This window comes from Zootoca vivipara, chromosome 2 (genome assembly GCF_965207765.1).
Source record: "Zootoca vivipara chromosome 2, rZooViv2.hap1.1, whole genome shotgun sequence".
NCBI lineage: Eukaryota > Metazoa > Chordata > Lepidosauria > Squamata > Lacertidae > Zootoca > Zootoca vivipara.
The window spans coordinates 106,985,697-107,005,414 of record NC_142584.1 but is presented as its reverse complement, the minus strand read 5'-3'; the positions used below and the strand labels follow the sequence as shown (position 1 = coordinate 107,005,414).

Sequence of the window (19,718 nt, the reverse complement as noted above, 5' to 3'; positions counted from 1 at the left end):
ATTGGCCACGGGAGGAGATTTAAACAGGAAGTCGATCTCCCCCATTGAGAGAACTGTGATGCAGTTAATTTGCCTGTACCCGGAAAGACTGAAAGGACTGGGCCCAATACCTTCCCCCTGAAGCAGGGTAAAGGGGAGAAGGGCTGAATCCACTAAAATCCCTGTAAAAAATTTTAAATTTGGACTGGGGAAAGTCCCCCTGGAAGCTGGAGTTGGGTCCCTGGAGAGATCAGCAAGCTGCCATTATGATATCACAATAGAAAGGAATTTGTTTACCTCTTTGAAGTTGAGAACTGTCAATTTGAAGAGAGCGCAAAATATAAAGCTGGGTATAAGAAGTTTGATAAATGCTCTTTTCACAAATGCTCACAAGATTTTTATTTTTATTTTTAAAAAATGTTTTTTAGATTTATTTATATACAAATATACAAACAGAAAATTGAAAGAAGAAAAAACATACAGAAATCATATAAAAAACTATCAATTATAAATCATATATAATTGTAAATCATATATACTATAAATCCTCTTTAAATCATAAAATAATCTTATATGAGAACAAATGACAAAACATGAAAAAATTTTAACATAACAGAAATATATAACTGATAAAGAACAGAACAAACATAAAAAATATAGATAGTAAAATACAAATAATAAATAGCTACCTCCACCTCACCCCCTACCCCCCTTCACCTCCCTTCACCTCGTGTGACTTCCAGTCTTTCCTCTACTCTGGTTTATATACATCTCTGTCATTATGCATACTTTTTCTTATTTTTTCCATCTTTAACTTTGGGCCTTTTATATTTCTGCCAGGAGGTTGGCTTTTTCCACCTGCTTAAACATTTTCCAATCTTTTTCTAATTTTTCTTCTTTCAAGCCTTTCACCTTTTCCGCTTTTATTGTTAAATTTTGATAGGTTGTCAATTTTATAATCCACTCCTCCTTATTTGGTATTTTGTCACTTTTCCAATTCTTTGCAATGAGCAATCTGCTGGTCACAAGATTTTTAAGATACGAAGAAGAATTAAAAATGAGAGTATAACCAGTTCGGATATAAACTTGGTCCCTGATGTTTTTGGAAATAAGATCTGTGCCACTTCCTGCTCTGTTCTGTTCTCATGAAATCTGAGATGAGCAGGATGTCTGTATCCACAACATCACCTGATGGCCTGGACTTTCAGAAGGAACTTTTGGAATTGCTTTTGGACCATAGCTGCCAAGTTATCCCTTATTTTAAGGGATTTTCCCTTATGCTGAATAGGCTTCCTCGCGAGAAAAGGGAAAACTTGGCAGCTATGTTTTGGACTTGAGAAATGAATTGCGACAAAATAATATATTGTTGCGTGAAAGTAATATACAGTTGCGTGAAATGCGTGAAAGGAATCAGAATTGTGTGGACAGTGAAAAGGGATTCATTTTTAATAGAGAATGAAGAGAAGCAAGAAGAACAATCATCAGTCTTGGACAATGTAATTGACTTTAAAGAAGGGGAAGATGCATGGGGGGGGGGGGACAGAACATATGTCTGATCCAAAGAGTCTCCAAAGAAGAACCAGCATGGAATAACGTCCTCCCAGTGAGAGAGGGAGGGCAGGATCCATACTGGGGCCAGAACTTAAAGGGGGGGGGAATTAAGATAGGGCTGGAAAGTGGAAATATAACTGGATGGTTTTGTACTACAGTATTTAGAGAATTGGGGAGGCAGCAGGGGATGATCAAGGAAGAATGGGGGGGTAGGCTGGGACAGGGTGGGAGTGGGGTGAGGGGTAATAATGGATGTAATTTTTTTATTGATTTAGACGGTCCGAAACTGGAACGACTTATGGAACTCGCTGAAGTATCTGGGAGACCCTGAGTCCAGGGGAAGGGGGACTGAATTAGTTTTAAGTGCCAAGTGGCGCTGCGGGTTAAACCACAGAGTCTAGGGCTTGCTGATCAGAAGGTCGGCGGTTTGAATCCCTGCAACGGGGTGAGCTCCTGTTGCTCGGTCCCAGCTCCTGCCCACCTAGCAGTTCGAAAGCACATCAAAGTGCAAGTAGATAAATAGGGATCGCTCCGGCGGGAAGGTAAACGGCGTTTCCGTGTGCTGCTCTGGTTCGCCAGAAGCAGCTTTATCATGCTGGCCACATGACCCGGAAGCTGTCTGCGGACAAACGCAGGCTCCCTCGGCCTATAGAGCGAGATGAGTGCCGCAACCCCAGAGTCAGACACAACTGGACCCTGATGGTCAGGGGCCCCTTTACCTTTACGATAGAAGAATTAATATTTAAATTTATGGAAATTCTTGGTAATAAATTTTAGGCTAAGGGGAGAAATAGAAGATAAAAGGATGGGAAAATAAATTTTGATTTGGATAAATTGATTAATTATTGGTGAAGAATAGATGGTGCTTTTAGAATAGAATATTTGAGTGATAATGATAAAATGTGTTAGAATGATTTAAGATATAAAATGGAAATTGCTTAATTGGAATTTCAAAATGGACCCAGTGAGGGGGGAATTGAGGAAGTCAACAATGTTAAGTAAAAAATGCAAGAATTGGTATGTTTTTTTAAAAATGGTTTTTTTGTGATTTTGTAATATTGGAAAATGAATAAAAATTATCTGAGAAAAAAAAGTAGTGCCATCATTTGCGAACATGATCCGTGCGGGAGGCACGTTCGCAACCCGCAGCATTCGCAACCCGCGTCTGCACACGCGAGGGTCGTGACTCTGAGCTCTCCTCAAGTTTGGTGACTTCTTCTGCATATCCAGTATCTTTTGCTTGTACACCATGAAGAACTCACATTTCCGTCATTTAAGTACGCGCACTGGCCATCTGCTCCAATTAGAAACCTGCAATATTATTGTTGTTATTATTATTATTATTATTATTATTATTCATTAAATTCGTATACAGTGGTATCTTGGTTCTCGAACACAATCTGTTCTGGAAGTCCGTTTGACTTCCAAAACGTTCGAAAACCAAGGCGCAGCTTCTGATTAGCTCAGGCACCCTGGATATAATAGCTGACGGCCAAAACGGATGTTCAGCTTCTGAAAAACGTTCGCAAACCGGAACACTTACTTCCGGGTTTGCAGTGTTCGGGTTCCGATTTGTTCGGCAACTAAGCCGTTCGGGAACCAAGGTTTGACTGTATGACCCTTCATCCAAATAAACACAGCAAGGTTCACAACATAAACATGCAAAATAGGAATACAAAATACCTAATAAAACAAAAAACAACAACAAATACAACACCCTGCTCCCACAAACATGTTTAAACAGCCAATGAAAATTAATCTCCCAATGGCTTGGTTGAAGAGAAATGTTTTTATCTGGTGCATAGAGACACGTTATGATGGTGCCAGTGAGTCTCCCTTGGGAGAGCATTCCACAAATGTGGACACTGTAGAGATGGAGCCCATGTTTATTATTCCTTATTTGGAAAACAACTCAATCACTTCATATTCCAAAGAGCATACAAGCGAGATATCAATACAGTGGAACCTCGGTTTATGAACACCTCGGTTTATGAATTTTCGGTTTATGAACAGCGCGGACCCATCTGGAACGGATTAATTCATTTTCCATTACTTTCAATGGGAAAGTTCACTTCAGTTTATGAATGCTTCAGTTTATGAACAGACTTCCAGAACCAATTACACCCATGCTTCAGTTTATGAACGCTTCAGTTTAAGTACTCCGCGGACCCATCTGGAACGGATTAATCCACTTTCCATTATTTTCAATGGGAAAGTTCGCTTCAGTTTATGAACGCTTCAGTTTAAGTACCCCGCGGACCGTCTGGAACAGATTAATCCACTTTCCATTACTTTCAATGGGAAAGTTCGCTTCAGTTTATGAACGCTTCAGTTTATGAACAGACTTCCGGAACCAATTGTGTTCATAAACCGAGGTACCACTGTATGCAGTTTATTAAGGACTGGTTAGAAACCTGTTAAAAACAACTACCGTATGCTGCTCCAAAATCAACAGTGACCAAATCAGGATTACCCTCCTAGAAAGGCACGGTGGGATAAAAATGTCTTCAATGGGTACCAAAACCCCCAAACAGTCAATGCCGATTGGATATCCATGGAAAGGGAGTTCCACAACATTGCTAAATGTCCTGCAGTGGGGCCTAATGGAGCAGCATAGCACTCCTACATTCACAGGCCTGTGGCGCTGTGGTCTAAACCACTGAGCCTCTTGGGGTTGCAGGCCATAAGGTCGGCGGTTTGAATCCATGTGACAGGGTGAGCTCCTGTTGCTCTGTCCCAGCTCCTGCCAACCTAGCAGCTCGAAAGCACACCAGTGCAAGTAGATAAATAGGTACCGTTGCGGGAAGTCAAACGCCGTTTCCGTGCACTCTGGTTTCGTCACAGTGTTCCAATGCACCAGAAGCAGTTTAGTCCTGCTGGCCACATGACCCAGAAAGCTGTCTGTGGACAAACACTGGCTCCCTCGGCTTGAAAGCAAGATGAGCACTGCAACCCCATAGTCGCCTTTGACTAGACTTAACCATCCAGGGGTCCTTTACCTTTTACCTTCTACCTTCATACCAGCCAGAGCAGACTGGGCAGGTGATTATGACAAATGCCTCCTTGCTACACCAGCTTCCAAATCGCAGCAAACTGGCACAGATCTGGCCTGCCTCCATCATGTGACAGCAGTGAAACTGGTTCAGAATCCAATGGATATTGTGCTTCGAGGGATTCTGCTACCTATTGCTGGCACGGTTACCACTGGGAAAGCTTCTGCCCGCCTGCCATGGGGGGGGGGCACATTGAGGCATCCCTTGCCAGCAGGGCTCCCTCACCAGCATAGGCCAGGGATCCAGGCAGAGATGGGAGAAGGAGCATTTCTGCCTCATCCAAGTCCCCTCTAGCACGGTGGATCATGTGACAGAGGTTTCATTTCCAATTCCTTTAAAAAGAGACATGACTTCTCTCTCTCTCTCTCTCTCTCTCTCTCTCTCTCTCTCTCTCTCTCTGTGTGTGTGTGTGTGTGTGTGTGTTTAATGGAGCAATATCTAACAGAAGTCTGTAATCACAGAACCGCCTCAAGATCATCTGAAACCTGAATCAAATGAAGGGTTACCTTACCATGGGGCAAAATCTGAGCCATTTGCCCATTTCCAGAGCTGTCCTTCCTCCCTCCGTAGCCCAATCCAATAATCAGTTGCTTTCTTCTCACTGTGTAGAAATTTCTGCAGTTTGGGGGGGTGGGGGAAGAGAGAGAAAGCAACTCAGTATTTGACAGACCTTTTTCAGAGGACATTATTCTCAAAAAGAAGAACCTCAGAAATTCTACCCACTTGACAGGATTTTCTTCAAATACATTAACATATTTAAACATTTGCCACAGTACAGTGGTACCACAGAAGTCGAACGGAATCCGTTCTAGAAGTCCTGCAGCCAATTGGAAGCTGCGGAAGTCATGTCAGAAGTTCAGGTTCCAAATAACGTTCGAAAACCAAGGCACAGCTTCTGATTAGCTCAGGCACCCCGGAAACAATAGCTGACGGCCAAAACGGATGTTCAGCTTCTGAAAAACGTTCGCAAACCGGAACACTTACTTCTGGATTTGCGGTGTTTGGGCGAGCCCCATGTGCAAGAAAATTGTTGGAGAACTTATCCTCCCTTCAGAGAAATCTGGCAAGATGGCTCCCAAAATAACTGTGGCGAGAGGGCGATTTATGCAGAGAGGCTGGAACACTGAGCACCATTTGGTGAAAAGGCAGGACATGAATTAGAAACAACCAAGCAAAATATGCTATGGGCTCATATTGCCATTACACAATGGACTGTGTTTTATATCGAAAAGTATTTCTAAACACTCATCCAGGGGAGCCTCACAGAAAATGTATTACAGTCCAGTAGTCCAGTTTGAAGCTAAAAAAGCAGGATGGTTCACTTAAAATGTTTTTATACCACTTTTTAGTTACAAAAGAGAAATATTGAAGCGATTCACATAATATCTAGTAAAAAGCAGTGATAAACAAAGTAATGAAGAACCAGCATTCCATGGGTGGTGCCTGACTGAATGCCATAGGGAAAACATTCCACACGGTAAGCACCAACACAGAGAAGGCCTTCTCTGTAAGGAGGGCCTCTCATCCACAACCCGACTTAGGTGTAGATCTAGGAATGTAGGAGGTGCGCCAAACTGAGCTGGCAAAACATCCCTGGATGATACATCAAATTAAAGTTTCAGGCATGGCAGTGAATCCACAAGCAGACCGATGTCATAATTCTGAATGACCAGGAGATGATTTGCACCCAAAGAATATTTCAGGCCCCTCCACTCCAGTGCTAGGGTTGAAGTGGGTGGAAAGATCCATCTACCTGCCCCTTAAGAGAGAATCTCTAAAGAGCAAGCAGAGGGGTGTTATCTACTGATTTTAGCTAAGCCCTACAGCACTAACTTCAAAGATTGAAGTAAGAGCCACTGAAATACTGTCTCTGACAGTGCAGGGAGAACCTAGCCACACTCCTCCATGAATCTGTCTAATTTAATCCTCTTTCAAAGCCGTCCAAGTTAATGATGGCCATCAATTCCTCCTGATGGAAAAGAGCCCCTGTCACTGTTAAGATCAGAGGTGCGATAGGCTTATCTGTGGTATCCATAAAATGTCATGGGATGACTGGTTAATTACTTTTTAGTTACAAAAGAGAAATATTGAAGCGATTCACATAATATCTAGTAAAAAGCAGTGATAAACAAAGTAATGAAGAACCAGCATTCCATGGGTGGTGCCTGACTGAATGCCATAGGGAAAACATTCCACACGGTAAGCACCAACACAGAGAAGGCCTTCTCTGTAAGGAGGGCCTCTCATCCACAACCCGACTTAGGTGTAGATCTAGGAATGTAGGAGGTGCGCCAAACTGAGCTGGCAAAACATCCCTGGATGATACAGCAAATTAAAGTTTCAGGCATGGCAGTGAATCCACAAGCAGACCGATGTCATAATTCTGAATGACCAGGAGATGATTTGCACCCAAAGAATATTTCAGGCCCCTCCACTCCAGTGCTAGGGTTGAAGTGGGTGGAAAGATCCATCTACCTGCCCCTTAAGAGAGAATCTCTAAAGAGCAAGCAGAGGGGTGTTATCTACTGATTTTAGCTAAGCCCTACAGCACTAACTTCAAAGATTGAAGTAAGAGCCACTGAAATACTGTCTCTGACAGTGCAGGGAGAACCTAGCCACACTCCTCCATGAATCTGTCTAATTTAATCCTCTTTCAAAGCCGTCCAAGTTAATGATGGCCATCAATTCCTCCTGATGGAAAAGAGCCCCTGTCACTGTTAAGATCAGAGGTGCGATAGGCTTATCTGTGGTATCCATAAAATGTCATGGGATGACTGGCAACTGAGACAGAAGCACTGAGCTGGACTGGGAGATGTGGTGGATCTGAAGCTCCCTACTACTGATTTAACTGGTAAATCACAGTACAGCCTTGGCCTAAATGCTACTTGCTTATAAAGCACGTCCATAGGGCAGACTGGAAGGCTCTCACCATTTCACTTGGAGTATCGATTGCCGTCAGGGAGCCACCATAAGAAGAGCAGTTGTTCTGACTAGAGTTCCAGGTTGTCTCAGCAGTTGAAAAATAGTAGCACCAGGCTCCATGCATGACCCAGCCCTGAAGGCAGAGGTTGACACAGGAAGGGTACTGATTTGATGGTGAGGGTTTTGACAGAACCCAGCCCTGAGGGCAGGGGTCATAACCTGAAGGGAACTGATCCGTTGGTGAGCGTTTCATCAAGATACCTAAAAGAAAGAAAGAAAGAAAGAAAGAAAGAGAGAGAGAGAGAGAGAGAGAGAGAGAGAGAGAGAAAGAAAGAAAGAAAGAAAGAAAGAAAGAAAGAAAGAAAGAAAGAAAGAAAGAAAGAAAGTAATTTAAGAGCAGCTAACCTAACTGCACAGCTACTGCTCTATAAATAGAGGGGGCTATAACCCAAACTCCACTTAGCTTGGCTGAATTCAATAGGGCTTACTTCTGAGTAGACAAGGTGAAGAGTGTTGCTCTGCTTAGGCTGCAATCACAACCATTCACCTGGGAGTTCAAGCCCAGTAGGACTTGCTTCTGTGCAGATAACATACCGATTTGTAATTCTATAGATTAAATTTGCAAATCTTTGCATAGGAATAAGAACGATAGCTCTGAAGAAAGTGACTGACTGAAAACAAAGGCCTATTACTTTAACAGTAAGAGGGGAAACAGCAGCACCTGCTATTACTGTGGCATAGTCCATTTATTCATCACTGAGGGTAGGGGTGCACCTACCCTTTTTGTGAGTGGTGCCATTCCAGCACAGTTTCAATCCTTACTGTAGGTAAAGGTAAAGGGACCCCTGACCATTAGGTCCAGTCGTGACCGACTCTGGGGTTGCGCCACTCATCTCGCGTTATTGGCCGAGGAAACTGGCGTACAGCTTCCGGGTCACGTGGCCAGCATGACAAAGCCACTTCTGGCGAACCAGAGCAACACATAGAAATGCCGTTTACCTTCCCACCGGAGTGGTACCTAGTTATCTACTTGCACTTCATGTGCTGTCGAACTGCTAGGTTGGCAGGAGCTGGGACCAAGCAATGGGAGCTCACCCCGTCACAGGGATTCAAACCGCCGACCTTCTGATCGGCAAGCCCTAGGCTCTGTGGTTTGACCCACAATACAGTCCTCCAATCCTCACCTATTTGGACCTTGTGATTCTGGCCACAACCCCTCACCTGCCCTGCTGCACGCCCAGGTTTTACCCAGCTAGGATGCATTCTTGAATTATGACTTTTGACATGTAAGCACAGACGTCTCTGGGTGGAATTTAAACTAGCATTAATGAAATTGTACCACCCTGGTAGAACACATGCGCGACTGGCATGTTGTTCGGGAGCTTCAAAAGCTTTCTTCAGCGACTGATGCCAAAAGGCATTAGCACACTCAGGGATCTGCAGAGTTTTCGCAGTTTGCGTAACAGACATCAGCAACTCAGCATTTTGGCTAATCTACTTTATTTACATATAAACACACACAGAGCACTGCAACATGGCTCCCCCTCTCTCTAGCATCAGGCAACAAAGAGAAAGAACAAAAAACAATAGTCCCACTTCACAGAACACAGTAAGACAAACATCCTGTCTCCTTCACTTCCCACTCTGTGGAACGAAAACATACACCGTCACGTGATAGACAAAAATCCCATGACTGCAGACACGGGGAATGAATCTTCTGTGCAAAGCTAAGAATCACACCTGTTGCATTGCCCCCTTTTTGCCCCTGCCCTGCCCATCATCGGCCCTCATCCCCAGAGGTTCAGCTGGGGCCTGGAAAACCCACACAATAAAAGGCAATGCAAGGGGAATGTCTTGTCTGTCTGAAACAGAAGGCCTCTTCTAAAATGGTGCCTGTCACCCACAGTTTTTGGAAGTGTTAATATTAAATGGGGGCTGCTGCCCTGATTAAACACGGGAGACATTTTTAATTGATTAAAAGGGCTTTTCATTGATCAGTCAAATGGACATTGTAGTCCTAAAACCGTGATACATTATAGTCATTGCCAGAGCCGTCTTCTGCTGGTCTTATGGAAGCTAAGGCTGCGGTCCCCTGCAAAACACTAATTCAGGGGCAAGTGTTTTCAGGGGGTAATTGGTTACATGGGAGAGGAGCCCCATCTCACTGAGAATGCCACATGTTTCCTCCACATTTGTGCTACCTTGGAAAACAGACACAGAAATGCATGTTTGCCAAGGTCCCACTGTTCTGCCTGTTAAGGCACAGAAACAAACAATGACCACAAGGTGGCAATCAAAGGTAATGGATAAGAGAAGAGCTGAGAACTCACCATTGCGAACCCCTTGGTAAATATTGCCAATAACAGAGATAGAAAATGAAACTATTAAAAAATACACAGTCCAATCTTTAAAAGTATACTTTTTCTTCTTCGCCTTCTTTGGTAAATTGTTATCAACTACAAGGGAGAGGGGGGGGGAGAAGGAGAGGGAGAGGGGGAGAGAGAGGGAGGGAGGGAGGGAGAGAGAGTAATGCATATATTAGATTTCTGCTTCGTAATCAATAATCTTTTGGCCAGTTTTGTGAGAATTATGTGCTAAAACAAACCGAAACCACACAACCCTCCCAAGTTTTTGCACCATGGTGATCAAAGTTATGTGCAATTCTGAAGCCTTTATAGATTATGCAAGCTCAACGTATTAGCATAAAAAAAGCTTTGCGGATAAATGAAGATTCACCACCACCACCACCCTGGCTGTTAAATAAAACCTTCTTAGCCATTCTTTTGCTTCCAAGACTGAGTAGGCATTGTGGCATGGAATTATATGGACTAGAAACTTAATGTTTTTAAAAAGAAAAAAGAATGAAATGTGGGATTCTAAAAAAGTTGGATTTTCTACAAATCATGGTTCCACAGCACTGTATCATTCACACTGTCTTGGCTGCAGTCATTCATTATTTTGATAAGTAGAAACATTTTCAGGCTTCTGGACTACAACTAATCCAGAATGTGGCAGCTAGACTAGTGACTGGGAGCAGTCGCCAAGACCATATAAGAACTACACTCATACCTCGACTTCCGAAGTCGAAGCCTCCGGAAGTGTTTTCGGCGTGTGCGCCTGGCGTGCGCAGACCTACGAAAACCTCGACTTACGAAGATGACCGCAGAACGGATCGTCTTCGTAAGTCGAGGTACCACTGTACATTGAAAGACCTACATTGGCTCCCAGTACATTTCCAAGCACAATTCAAAGTATTGGTGCTGACCTTTAAAGCCCTAAATGGCCTCGGCCCAGTATACCTGAGGGAGCGTCTCCACCCCCATCGTTCTGCCCGGACAGTGAGGTCCAGCTCCGAGGGCCTTCTGGCGATTCCCTTCCTGCGAGAAGTGAGGTTACAGGGAACCAGGCAGAGGGCCTTCTCGATGGTGGTGCCAGCCCTGTGGAACGCCCTCCAACCAGATGTCAAGGAAAAAAACAACTATCTGACTTTTAGAAGACATCTGAAGGCAACCCTGTTTAGGGAAGTTCTTAATGTTTGATGTTTTATTGTGCTTTTAATATTCTGCTGGCAGCCGCCCAGAGTGGCTGGGGAAACCCAGCCAGATGGGTGGGTTATAATTAATAAATTATTATTGTTATTGTTGTTTAGTTGTTTAGTCGTGTCCGACTCTTCATGACCCCATGGACCAGAGTACGCCAGGCACTCCTGTCTTCCACTGCCTCCCGCAGTTTGGTCAAACTCATGTTTGTAGCTTCGAGAACACTGTCCAACCATCTCGTCCTCTGTTGTCCCCTTCTCCTAGTGCCTTATTATTGTTGTGTTGTTGTTATTGTTATCATCATCATCATCATCGTGATCACGGCTACAGGTGATTTTTCATTAATGCTGACTGACAAGCTCGCTGGACATTTGACCCACCTCGCTTCATTTGGTAACAAAATCTCCGTGCAAGTTATTTGTATCATTTGAAAATGGCCCACATTTTTTTTCAGTCACACTGTCGTGAATATGGCCCATCGTCACCTATGGCTACAAAGGCTGGGCAGGATTTTGCAAACTACCCAAACCTGCTTAGAAAATGGAATGGAATGACTGTGCATTCTGCAAAAAGACATTTTTAAGAGCTCTTTAAAAAAATAAAATCCAACCAACTACAATCTGTCTCCAGTCTCCGTCTTAATACTTTTCATGCATCAGAATTAACTTGCTTACCAGGTATTTCTCCCCTCTCCAAATGTTCAGAATTGTAACTTGCTCCATTCTGTTGAGGTAAAAACTTAACATGTTCTGCTCCATTTACAGGTTGCTCGCAAGTATTGGCATATTCCCCCATTTTTGTCTCACCTTCCAGCAGATCTTTCACCCTTCAGAAAGATAATAGAAAACCTTATTTACAGGCAAAACAACCCTTGCTTGCCTACATGCTATTAGGAGCACCAGACGCCTTTATAAGAAACAAGAGGGAGGTATCAAAAATTGAGGTTTGCAGAGGTACAAATATTTAAGTGAAGAGGACAACCTCCTCAAAAAAAAAACCCATTGAGGTCTGAGCATGCTCAGTAGCCATGGGAAAGAGGAGAGGTGGGGAATCTTTCCCCCTCAAATTTCCTTCTCATCTACTTGGTGGAGGGCGTCACATTCCACAGAGCTAGAAGCAACGGTCAGCAACTGTTTTTTGCCTTTGTACATAAGCTGTACATCTATAGAAGCTTATAAAATTATGCATGGCACAAAGAAAATGGAAGGAGAAAAGATACTAGCCACCTGCCCAGTTGGGGGCAGCAGTGTTTCTGAATACTGCTGAAAATAGGGTTGCTATACATCTGGAATTTCCCTAACATTGCCGGTATTCAGCTCCCTTAAGCAGTGTCTGGTCGGAAATCGCTGAAATGTGGTGTCCGGATTTTCACTTTTCGAAATATGGCAACCCTACTGAAAACCATGGGAGGTGGGAGTGCTCTTGTTCCCCACAGACATCTGGCTGGCCCCAGTGAGAACAGGATGCTGGAATAGATGGGCATTGGCCTGATCCAGCAGGCTATTCTTATGGTCTTAAGCTGGTTTGTACGCTACTCTCACACCCCTCTCTGTCCTTGACGCAGGCAGGCAAGCAAGAAGCATTTTGATTTCGAAGCCACTTTCAAGTGCATCTGAAGAAGTGTGCATGTACAAGAAAGCTCATACCAAAATAAAAACTTGGTTGGTCTTTAAGGTGCTACTGAAGGAATTTTTTTTATTATTCTTATCTCTATGATGCCATTGGCTACTCATACTTGTGATGAGCACCCATACGAAGTAAAGTAGAGTGATCCGCTTGGCTTCCGATTTCATTCTCTCTCCCCTAAATCAGAAGCAAGCGCTGGCTGCCCATACCCATAGAAACTCAGTGAGAGATCCAGTATTTTAAAATAGCTGTGTTTGGGCATTCTCTCTCTCTCTCTCTGCCCCGGCTCAACCCGCAGTGTGGACAAAGAGCAGCGCGCAACTCCAAGGAAAAAGTTGTTGCAGGGAACCATTTCCGCCCACAAGAGACTGGCTTGCAGGGCTTTTTGTATGTCCCTTCCAGTGGGTACTTTCTCATGTCACCACTGCAGCCTAACACTAACTGCATGAATCCCCGTGGCCGAGCGCGCTCACCGCCACCGCCCGCTATTCCGAAGGCCTCTCTGGGATCAGAGGTGCCACCTTCTCTCTTCTCCACCCCCCCCCTCCCCGCCTTTGTTTCTTAAGTGCATCCAGGGTCGGTGCGTCCATAAAGGCAAGCTAGGCAACGGCCTAGAGCGCCATCATCCGAAGGGCGTTGCCAGCCTGCCATCCGCTCGCCTGCCCGCTCGCCGCTCGCCCGCCACTTGCCACTCGCCGCTTTCCCTCCTCCTGGCCCCGCTCCTTCCTCGCAACGAGCAGCAGCAGCAGCACGGATGGACGGGCGGACGGCGCCGTGAGCGGCTGCCTGGATTTCATTTCACTCCTCTCAACTATCAGTGACATTTCTGGTTAGTTGTGCCAGAGATGAAAGTGAGTCCACTGAGCAGAAAATAGGAGTGGGAGAAGTCTTTTTATTTTCATCAAATGAACTTTTGCATTCAAGATGAGGGGTGCCATTCAGAGAGGGCAGTTGCTGTCCCTCGGACTTCCTCCCCCTCCAGGTTTCAAACCACTTACAATGATGATTAAATATGTATTGGTTGCTTAATAAAAAAATACCAGGACTCTTTCCAGCCCTGCCGGGGCCTCGCACCCAAGCCCCCCTGCGCTCTTCCACACACAAGCACAAACCTCACCGCGATTGCGCTGCTCCCCTGCCCCCCCCCCCCGCTCCGCGCAAAGCTCCTCAAGGCAAGGCAGCGTCTCTCGCGACCCCCGCAGCAGCCCCCCCAGGACCCTTGGCGCACGGGAGAAGCCAACACACCCCGAAATGTCCAATTCCCCCCTTCGGCGTCATCCTCTCTCTCCGCTCGCAGCCCTGTATAGCGATGCCGTTCGCGCTCGAGAGGCCGGCATTGAACATGTCGTCATCCATATATATATCCCCCAGCCGCCCCCTCCACACAGTCGTAGGAATTAGACATCCCCACCCCCACCCCGGAGGTCTGCTTACATCGAGGCAGGGTTTGAGTTGGTATCCGTCTGTCAGGAAAGACAAGGGAGAAGCACGCCTTAGCCTGCCGAGCTAACTGAGGTGAGCATAATTCTACAGGCCGCAAGGTGGAGCTTGGTTGCGGGTGGTGACTAGGGAAGTTCCTGAAGTCGGGCAGAGAGTGAGGGACGAAGCCCGCAAGACTCTGCCTCTTGTTTGAGGGAAGACCGCTTGGGTGTTGCCGCCCGCGCCCTCAGTGATGACACCCGACCCCGGAGTGCTGGCACCCATGGCATACAGTGCAATCCTATAAACAGGGTTGTCAAATTTGCAGATGACAAATCTCTGATAAGGAGGGTGAAACGGATTATAGAGATGAGGTGGAGCGGCTGACAGAGTGGTGCAGAGTTAATAACTTGCTCATAAATACAAAGAAAACAAAGGAGCTTGTGGTGGACTTTAGGAGACAGAAGAAGGAGGTCCAGCCACTTTTGAAAAGGGAGATAGGGAAAGATACAGGAAACTGAATGCAGATTTCCAAAAAACAGCAAGGAGAGACAAGAGGGTCTTCTTAAATGAGCAATGCAAAGAAATAGAGGAAAACAATAGGATGGGGAAAACCAGAGATCTGTTCAAGAAAATTGGAGATATGAAAGGAACATTTCATACAAAGATTACCATAATAAAGGACAAAAGTGGTAAGGACCTAACAGAAGCAGAAGACATCAAGAAGAGGTGGCAAGAATACACAGAGGAATTATACCAGAAAGATATGGAGGTCTCGTACACCCCAGGTAGTGTGGTTGCTGACCTTGAGCCAGACATCTTGGAGAGTGAAGTCAAATGGGCCTTAGAAAGCACTGCTAATAACAAGGCCAGTGGAAGTGATGATATTCCAGCTGAACTATTTAAAATTTTAAAAGATGATGCTGTTAAGGTGCTACACCCAATATGCCAGCAAGTTTGGAAAACTCAGCAATGGCCAGAGGATTGGAGATCAGTCTACATCCCAATCCCAAAGAAGGGCAGTGCCAAAGAATGCTCCAACTACCGCACAATTGCGCTCATTTCACACGCTAGCAAGGTTATGCTTAAAATTCTACAAGGCAGGCTTAGGCAGTATGTGGACCGAGAACTCCCAGAAGTGCAAGCTGGATTTTGAAGGGGCAGAGGAACCAGAGACCAAATAGCAAACATGCGCTGGATTATGGAGAAAGCTAGAGAGTTCCAGAAAAACGTCTACTTCTGCTTCATTGACTATGCAAAAGCCTTTGACTGTGTCGACCACAGCAAACTATGGCAAGTTCTTAAAGAAATGGGAGTGCCTGATCACCTCATCTGTCTCCTGAGAAATCTCTATGTGGGACAAGAAGCTACAGTTAGAACTGGATATGGAACAACTGATTGGTTCAAAATTGGGAAAGGAGTACGACAAGGTTGTATATTGTCTCCCTGCTTATTTAATTTATATGCAGAATTCATCATGCGAAAGGCTGGACTAGATGAATCCCGAGCCGGAAATAAGATTGCCGGAAGAAATATCAACAACCTCAGATATGCAGATGACACAACCTTGATGGCAGAAAGTGCGGAGGAATTAAAGAACCTTTTAATGAGGGTGAAAGAGGAGAGCGCAAAATATGGTCTGAAGCTCAACATCAAAAAAACCAAGATCATGGCCACTGGTCCCATTACTGCCTGGCAAATAGAAGGGGAAGAAATGGAGGCAGTGAGAGATTTTACTTTCTTGGGCTCCTTGATCACTGCAGATGGTGACAGCAGTCACGAAATTAAAAGACGCCTGCTTCTTGGGAGAAAAGCAATGACAAACCTAGACAGCATCTTAAAAAGCAGAGACATCACCTTGCCTACAAAGGTCCGTATAGTTAAAGCTATGGTTTTCCCAGTAGTGTATGGGAAGTGAGAGCTGGACCATAAAGAAGGCTGATCGCCGAAGAATTTATGCTTTTGAATTATGGTGCTGGAGGAGACTCTTGAGAGTCCCATGGACTGCAAGAAGATCACACCTATCCATTCTTAAGGAAATCAGCCCTGAGTGCTCACTGGAAGGACAGATCGTGAAGCTGAGGCTCCAATACTTTGGCCACCTCATGAGAAGAGAAGAATCCTTGGAAAAGACCCTGATGTTGGGAAAGATTGAGGGCACTAGGAGAAGGGGACGAGATGGTTGGACAGTGTTCTCGAAGCTACGAACATGAGTTTGACCAAACTGCGGGAGGCAGTGCAAGACAGGAGTGCCTGGCGTGCTATGGTCCATGGGGTCACGAAGAGTCGGACACGACTAAATGACTAAACAACAAAATGCCTATGGAACAAATGTGCGCATTCATCATGTGGAGGCTCCCCCCCCTTTTACATTGTCATCTCTACTTTTACATTTTCTTTATTGTAAGATTCCAATCAATTCCCCCTTATAAGATACAATGAATTTTCTAGCTTTCCTGCTATGCAAACATTTCCATTTCACATTTCACATTTCTCTTCAACAAATCTAACTTCAAAATTCATAGAAGTAAGTTTTGAAATGCACATTAAATTATGTTCAAGTTGAGGAATAAGCAGAACATTAGTTACAATTGTTCCTATACACTTTACATACATGTCTAAAAATGCAAAAAGTGAAATCAAAACAACCTGTATATTCACCTGCATAAGCCAAGATGGTCAAACGCCACAGCCCAAGCAGAAAGGCGTTACTTCTGCAGAGATGCCATTCAGCAGACCCATCACCAAAGATAATTCCACAAATTCATGGAGCCAATAGGAAAAGATACTTTCCGCCAGATACTTCATGCCAAGTGAGGCCGAGCCTTTTACTCTAGGCCCATCTGCCAAGGTTCATGTCTGAACAGCATTTGAAAATGCCAGTCTTCAGTGTCTCAGGTGGGCAACTGGAGAAACGTCTTCCAACCTGTTCTGCATAAGGTTATGTGTGATGACAACAGATCCAGTAAAATAAAGGTTCTCTCAGGGGACCCATGGTGTTTATTAACCTGGAAAGAAGAGATAATAAGGTATGGTGAGATAACAATGGTTCTCAGGCTGGACCGACATGAAATTGGGCTCATTTAGATTGTCCTTGCATTGGACAAGTGAGAAGCCTGGTTTGTATGGCACAGTAAGTCACATTATGACTTACTGGAACCATGCCGATGTGTAGGCTCCCACGGAGGATCTTACAGCCACTTCGCCCCTCCCTGGTCCTTTCTGGGTGGCACTGTGGTCTAAACCACTGTGCCTCTTGGGCTTGCTGACCAGAAGGTCGGCGGTTCGAATCCCGGTGACGGGGTGAGCTCCCATGGCTTTGTCCCAGCTCCTGCCAACCTAGCAGTTCGAAAGCACACCAGTGCAAGTAGATAAATTGGTACCGTTCCGGCGGGAAGGTAAATGGCATTTCCATGTGCTCTGGCACTTGTCACGGTGCCCCGTTGCCCCCAAAACGGTTTAGCCATGCTGGTCACATGACCCAGAAAGCTGTCTGTGGACAAACGCCGGCTTCCCTCAGCCTGAAAACAAGATGAACCCCGGTTGCCTTTGACTGGACTTAACCGTCCAGGGATCCTTTACCTTCACCTTTGACCTTTTACTTGCCATGCTGCGCTGAGTTGCCTGAACCAGGGCTGAAGGTTAACTTCTCTTCTCACTAACCATGTAGCCTTGGACCACATTTGGTCAAGGTACCGGCAGGGCAAGCAATTTCCAGAGGAAGTCATTAATTCTTTATTGCCAATGGACACATACAAGTTAGGGAAAGACATCAGTCCATCATCTCTCAACTACTCCTAGGTATTCACCCGATTACTCAGTCGCTGCAGCAGAGAGGGCCAAAGTCCTACTTCAGCTTATGTGTCTTCTTCCCTGATCCCATCTTCCAAATCCATCTCCAACCCCACTTCTCCTGGTGCCCACACTCATCACTATCCAGCCGGTCCCAGACACATACGCACCATACATTTAAAGCCATATCATGTCACTTTAAACAATCATGGTGTCAGTTACAGGTAGGTAGCCGTGTTGGTCTGAGTCGAAGCAAAATAAAAAAATTCATTCAGTAGCACCTTAAAGACCAACTAAATTTTTATTTTGGTATGAGCTTTCGTGTGCATATCTGGAGAGACTGTAAAGGCCCCTCCAGCACCACAGCTGGTCAGGCCAGTTTTCCCACTTTCTCCCAGTAGCTTCACTCCCAACCTGGCAGTCTCACATTCAGTCCTAGGCTGCCCGCATAGCAGGGTGAAGTGGAAATCAAAAAGAACCTCTGAACAGGCTGCGCAACTTCAGACTGCAGGTGTCTGGCATTTTAAATGATCAATTAGCAACAAAACAAAACAAAACCTCGGATTCAGAGTGTTTCCCCGTGCTTGTGGTGTAAAAGACGACCGTGGGAAACAGTCCCGAGGGTGGCAGAAATTTCTTTGTGTGTGAGAGAGAGAAATAAATACCGTACTGTAAATACAAACACGAAGGTATATAACACGAAGAGAGACTCGAAATGGCGTCGTGACGGTCGTGTGATTCCTGGCAGCTTTGTACTTATGCTAAGGGAATGGGAGGTATTGCCAGAAATCCGAAGGAAAGGAAGGAAAACAATTTCTTTCTCGGGGCAGTGTCAGCCATTCACGATGGCAGGAGGCCAGCAGATCCTGGCGGAGTCCCGCAGCTCTCCTTGCTTCCCTCCGCCTGAGAGTCACCCTTACCCAGCGTTATAAGATTTAATAATAAGAACCCGCACATTCTCATGGTTCAGGAACAGTATTTCGGGCGCCATTTGGCTTTGCTTTGAAAGAGACGGAGATCCAAGACTCGAGCAGGTCGCCCCCTTCCCCCTCCGACGGATGCAGAAGACAAATCGGCAGAAGCAGCAGGAGGGACACTTCCCCGCCTGTCCTGTTTCTCCTGGCCTCCACCCATTTCAAAAACCAATTATTGTACCTTAACGTTACACACACACACACACACACACACACACACACACACACACACACACACGGGAAAAAGCGAAAGGGATACTGCACTTGCCACTTACCCTCATTGCAAGCGTTCCACCTAAACTCAGAAGGACGTCGACTTCCTAATATGGCTGTCAAACTGAAAGCGGAACAGGCCGTTTCAACATCCAAGCACTACGTGGCGCTCCAATAAGCACTTGTTTTTTGCTTTGGTTTTTGGCAGCCTTCACGATAGGACATATTTAGGAAAGTGTGCCATTGCATATGTGCAGATCGCCGTAGCTTTCCACCCCCCCCCCGCCCCAAATGAATGAAGGAATATTGCATTTCTGGGGGCAGGGAGGGGTAAGGATTTGCTCCGTATTTATTGTTCATTATTTTCATTAATAATCTTTATACAGCATAAGGAACTGAATGACTTCCTCCAAACCACCCCGCTTTAAAAAATGTGACCTAGAGACTGTCATTGGTTCGCTTCCCTATAGCTCAGTTGGTTATAAAGTGTGGTGCTGATAACACCAAGGTTGTAGGTTTTATCCCATTACGGAACAGCTGCATCTTCCTGCATCGCAGGGGGTTGGACTAGATGATCCTCAGGGTCCCTCCAAACTCTACAGTTCTATAATAATGAATTCTGGGCGCGCGAACGCGTCCCTCTCCGTTTC

The 19,718-nt window shown here is 45.2% G+C and overlaps 1 protein-coding gene across 1 annotated transcript; it reads right to left on the bottom strand.

Annotated features, from left to right (window-relative positions):
* Nucleotides 1-361: 361 nt before the first annotated feature.
* LOC118081069 (C-type lectin domain family 2 member D) lies at nt 362-19,231 on the bottom strand. The gene is made up of 7 exons (XM_035107216.3): nt 19,131-19,231; nt 16,751-17,097; nt 11,719-11,870; nt 9,836-9,961; nt 7,513-7,766; nt 5,095-5,198; nt 362-2,841 (listed from the first exon to the last, which is right to left on the bottom strand). The coding sequence occupies exons 3-7, from the start codon at nt 11,837-11,839 to the stop codon at nt 2,730-2,732; spliced, it is 717 nt and encodes a 238-aa protein (XP_034963107.3). The 5' UTR covers nt 11,840-11,870; nt 16,751-17,097; nt 19,131-19,231; the 3' UTR covers nt 362-2,729.
* Between the last annotated feature and the right edge of the window lie 487 nt (nt 19,232-19,718).